This window comes from Sphaeroforma arctica (genome assembly GCF_001186125.1).
Source record: "Sphaeroforma arctica JP610 unplaced genomic scaffold supercont1.546, whole genome shotgun sequence".
NCBI classification, from domain to species: Eukaryota; class Ichthyosporea; order Ichthyophonida; genus Sphaeroforma; species Sphaeroforma arctica.
The window spans coordinates 54625-59309 of NW_014040012.1; the positions used below are offsets into that span (position 1 = coordinate 54625).

General features: G+C 43.9%; 1 protein-coding gene across 1 annotated transcript in view; it reads left to right on the forward strand.

The window, feature by feature from the left end:
- Nucleotides 1-4550, forward strand: part of SARC_07146 (hypothetical protein) — a gene marked incomplete at both ends in the record, with an annotated part of 5659 nt that extends 1109 nt beyond the window's left edge. Inside the window, 7 exons of the mRNA XM_014298931.1 lie at nt 676-801; nt 1577-1654; nt 2025-2107; nt 2344-2458; nt 2842-3500; nt 3841-3896; nt 4439-4550. Coding sequence (XP_014154406.1) covers nt 676-801; nt 1577-1654; nt 2025-2107; nt 2344-2458; nt 2842-3500; nt 3841-3896; nt 4439-4550 — 1229 coding nt within the window. The remainder of the gene's footprint in view (nt 1-675; nt 802-1576; nt 1655-2024; nt 2108-2343; nt 2459-2841; nt 3501-3840; nt 3897-4438) is intronic.
- Between the last annotated feature and the right edge of the window lie 135 nt (nt 4551-4685).

The following is a 4685-nucleotide window of genomic DNA, read 5'->3' on the forward strand; positions in this document are numbered from 1 at the left end:
GATTAATCCTAACCATATACAGAATATATATATGCTCATATAACTTCGCTTATTGTTTATATGCAAAGTGATCGACAGACTCTGTACGCCACCTTCTGTTGATTTCACCACACCGTCCGGCATAACGTGCGCAATGTGGTGCTTTTCGGCATGTTTGGTGTCATACTCGCCCGCTCAGCACGATGCAAAATGAACATCAGTTATATTAGGAACTAGTTAGGATCAGTGCGAGTTATGTATGCACCAATATAGGGCATTGAGTTGTATTCAACAAATATACATGACCTGTTGGATATTCGGTTTAACAGTCTGATGAAACTTTATACGAAAGCATATGCGTACACGCGCTATTTTAACTCAGGACTGCATAGGCTCAAATTGTGTCCTCGGGGTAAGCACGGTGCAGAATGGTAATTTACGCAGCCCTTGCACTTATAATCTTTCGCGCCGAGACGATCACACAAACTATAAGTAAGTGTTCACTGGTCAAGTAGTGCATAAAAGTGGCTTAAACATTTAGCATCATAACCGGGTTAAACCTTGCTGCATAATTTACAAGCAGGCAAAGCTAGTGGTATCGTACTCCATAGATATTGACCTCGCCTGAATTAGTGTGATATGATACCTGTTTTTAGCCTTTTTTTACCTAATTCCCCTTTATTCATGTGCATACAGGTATTAAACTCATAGCGTCCTCGTATGATTCAATGGAGGAAGTACAAAGGCTATACCCCGAGAGTGTGCCGATCCTTAAGCGATTGAATGAGTATAGCAGCTCGCCATTGTGTACGGTCATGCATGGTATGTCGTCCCATTTTGTCCTCTCGATTGATTGATGACGCGGCCTCTTCTCATGGTCCTGAGAATACCTCCAGAAGTCCCGTTGGTGTGGCACCTCATCGTGCGATCTACGAATTGATTCAACTGACGTATATATTATCACATCATGTACGTAGTATGATTTATTGATAGATATGTGTACGTAGTGCACGGATACCTTCAGCAAGTTGCATTACGAGATACGTGTTTCTGCCCTGTCTATACCGCCTATGATTTATTACTAAATCAATATTTTTAAACATCGGTATGTGTAAAAGAGAATGTTTATTTTCACTCTTGAGAGTACCACTGGGTTCTAGTGAAATTATCAGTTTGCATCACTATGAGCAACTCAACTATATATAACCCGCTGTTGGTGTGTATACATTCTCACAAATTTGTCGTAGAAGAAGCTCTTCCCATTTGTCCGGAGCGTGTTGTGGCATTGAAACCGAAATCTGTGTAGGTCTGGTCGCTGATACTATCTTACGGTACGGATGTTCCTAAAGATATCAGAGTTACATTTTATCGTGTTCAATCTGCGCTCTCACAAACAGCCGCGATCGATTCCACCTCGACATCGCGCTGTATTGTGCTATTCGATACTGTACACGTCCACTGTACATGTTAGAGTGCTTTAAACTACAGCTCAATATTTGCTAGACAGTTAATAAACTCAATCTTTGCTAGACTGTTGATTGTGTGCTAGAATACCACTTATCATCATGCAGATGTTTTCTTGGGTTTTGCTTCACAGAGGTCGACGCGCTACGGCTTTGCGAAGCATTCCCTGACGAGAAATTCGACCGCATCATCTGGAATCACCCACATCTAGGTATGTACTTTCGCTCTCCTGGTTTATTACCATCATGTGGTGATATCTTGATAGAACGTCCGTGGGATATTGTGTACTGTGAGTGACTTTTGCTTTATAGCAAGTTTACTCTCTCGATCGCTGCACAATGCCTCCGAGGGACATATATATATATATATATCATAGCATCAACTTCTATAGGTTTATCAATGTATCATACTATATTGCGCGTCGTATCGGCGCCTTCCTTGGGTCAATTCTTTGTGGGTATTCCGGTCGAATTTAATGGCGTAAAGTTGAATGGTCTAATACATTCAAAATGCGTACATATTACCACGTAACTGTCTACATTGCAATAACTGCTCAATTTATCTCACCGCTTGTACTGCAGGTGTGGAGGACTTCCGCGCTCACCAGGCCGCCATGGCTCACTTCTTCGACAGCTGTAAGGCATGCCTGCGCGAAAACGGCCTGGTGTGTAAACCCGAGTATTTATATTGTGTGCAAGCACTCGCGTCGTGTATCTCTATTCAGCGTGCAGCCCTCTATTCGTGTGGAGTGTGTTTGGGGCCAGTACGTGATGCGCTGATGCAGAGAGTTTGCGCGTGGAAGATCGGCAGGCACAATCAAGGTACGAAGTCTGTCGATAACACCCGTCTCGATGTCGTTCGTTAAGTGAAACGGTACGTTCGTCCATTCTTCTGTCACAGGTTTATATCAGCCTAGTGCAGGGACAACATGAAAGGTGGCGGGTTCTCGATAGCGCGGATTGGAATGACTTTGAACTAGTAGAATCGCCTGCGTTGCGGGCAGGCGAGTTTCCAGGTATATATGGTGATCGTCGTACATACTAGCTCAATTGCATATAGGGCGTAGTGTGTGTGTAGTCGTGTATGCGTATGTATTGATTGTATACTTTGCGGACGTTTTATAGGCGTGCATCGGGCCATGCCATCCCCCACCATGACATCACACACACAGAAGTATCAGTTCTGTTCCAAAGTCCATATATGCTTGTCATAGTTTTGTGTGCGTACTTGGCCCACTGACGACATCCCCCGCCTAAAAAATCATGCGCCGTGTGCAGGTCGTATCATGCTATTGGCCCATACATCGACTACATTGATTGAATCGTGCTTGGTTTGCAGAGTTCTTATGTACGTTGGTTGATACGCAGTGTTTAATCGTAAATTGTGATCTGTCCACAGGGTATGAAGTCAGGAGGAATAAAACAGGGGCCACTTTTAAGGCCACGTCCACACAGCGTAGACTGAACCAACCCATGCAAAGCTACACGCACATATACCGAAGGAAAACAGCTCATGTTACCAGCAGTGGGCAAAGCGACCCAGAGATCAGTAGGAGTGTTGGGGAGTTAGAGGCCAATGGGAGAGGTGTCGAGCAAACTGATGCGTTACCGACAGATTTGCCTGTGTCCGCCATGGTATCTTCGCCGGAAAGCAAAGTGGTAGTTTGCGAGAATGCAAAGGTAAATGGGGATTCAAGAGCATCAGTGTACAGGGCATTGGTAGAAAGTGCGGTAGGTCATAGTAATAGTGAGGTATCCGATTCGGCGGGTATACAGAATAGCGAAGCAACCGCAGCCGCCACTACCTCAAAATCCATCTCGGCAAGGAGTCTGGATCAACGCTCTACCTCGGTACAGATAGATTCAGTGGTACCCGAGATATCCCATGGTGGTGATAACGTTGATAGTGCGGTGGTAAGTCCAGTAGTGAGTGATCCGGGCCAGCATGATCTAGACCGAACAGATAAGGTCCCGAAGCACAAAAAAAAGAAGAAAAGTAAAGCAGAACGGAAAGCGGAGACAGACGCGGCGGACAACGAACCACCCGGTGGCTACGTGGTAGGTTGGCAGAAATCGAAAGGTTTCGAGAATAGAAACCCAGTGTTTGCATGAGCTTACACTCGGAGCTTTGCATCGTGAATATTTAGGGGGAATGTATATGTTATGAGTGTACAGGTGTATGTCTGTCATATTTTCCTGTATGTATTCGGGAATTTCTGGGCTCTCTAGAGTTACGTACCTCTCATACCTTTTAACTAGACGATCCTTACATACGAGTGAGCCGATATCATCTGTGTATGTGAACGGTGTGTCATTTGAGCCAGAGCTATGCTGTACGCTCCAGGTTGCCTAATCCAGCGTTTTTTTTTCCCTCTAACTCTGTGCCCGCTTTGTACAGTGTGAGATCTGCGGCAAAGAAATACCTTCCTCAAGGGGCCTGAAACAGCATATACAGTAAGTCCTGATTTCACTTATAATTGTTGTCATCTTCGCATAGCGGCATTTGTGCGATGTTGCCATGTGTTCTCGTGTCCACTGAAGATAGGTATGCGATGTAGCTGAGCTGTGAAACCGCGCCTTCGTCTGATGATAGAGATATGCCATGCTTGTTGTGGAATTCACATGTCGAATATCTTAGTAATCCTTCCATTGAATATGGTCATACTTGAAATTCCCTTATATACTATGACGAAAAATAGCCGATATGAAACTTATATATTATTATAATAAGCAAACTTATCGTCTACAATTTTTATTTCTTTATGAATGTAGTACCGAAATCTCTACATACACAAACAGAGGGATTATGTCTCGATTAATGGCATGTGTAATGCCTGTGTATCCCACCTTGCATGTTAACTTTGACCAAACTCTGCTTTGCCTCGTATACCGATTCTCTTATTTTAAGGGTATGAGAATATTGCTGTATGTATGTGGTCTTGCTTCGTCTTTTGTGTGTCAGCTGTAACGAAAATATCCCTTTCTTTGATTTACAGATTCGTTCACGAGCAGCAGTTATATGGCAGTGAATGGACACCGAATAAACCGGCGGATATTAAATGCGCTAAGTGTGATAATATGTTCGCCTATGAGAAAGATCGCGACCAGGTAGGTTGTCAGCAGGCGCACTTCACCATTTTGCACGTAAGCTTTATCATGTAGCTGCAATAAGTGCTGAGTGGGGGGAGCCTGGCCAACAAAACTTTGTATATATTGGTTCATCTGATATTCCAACATTTCAAC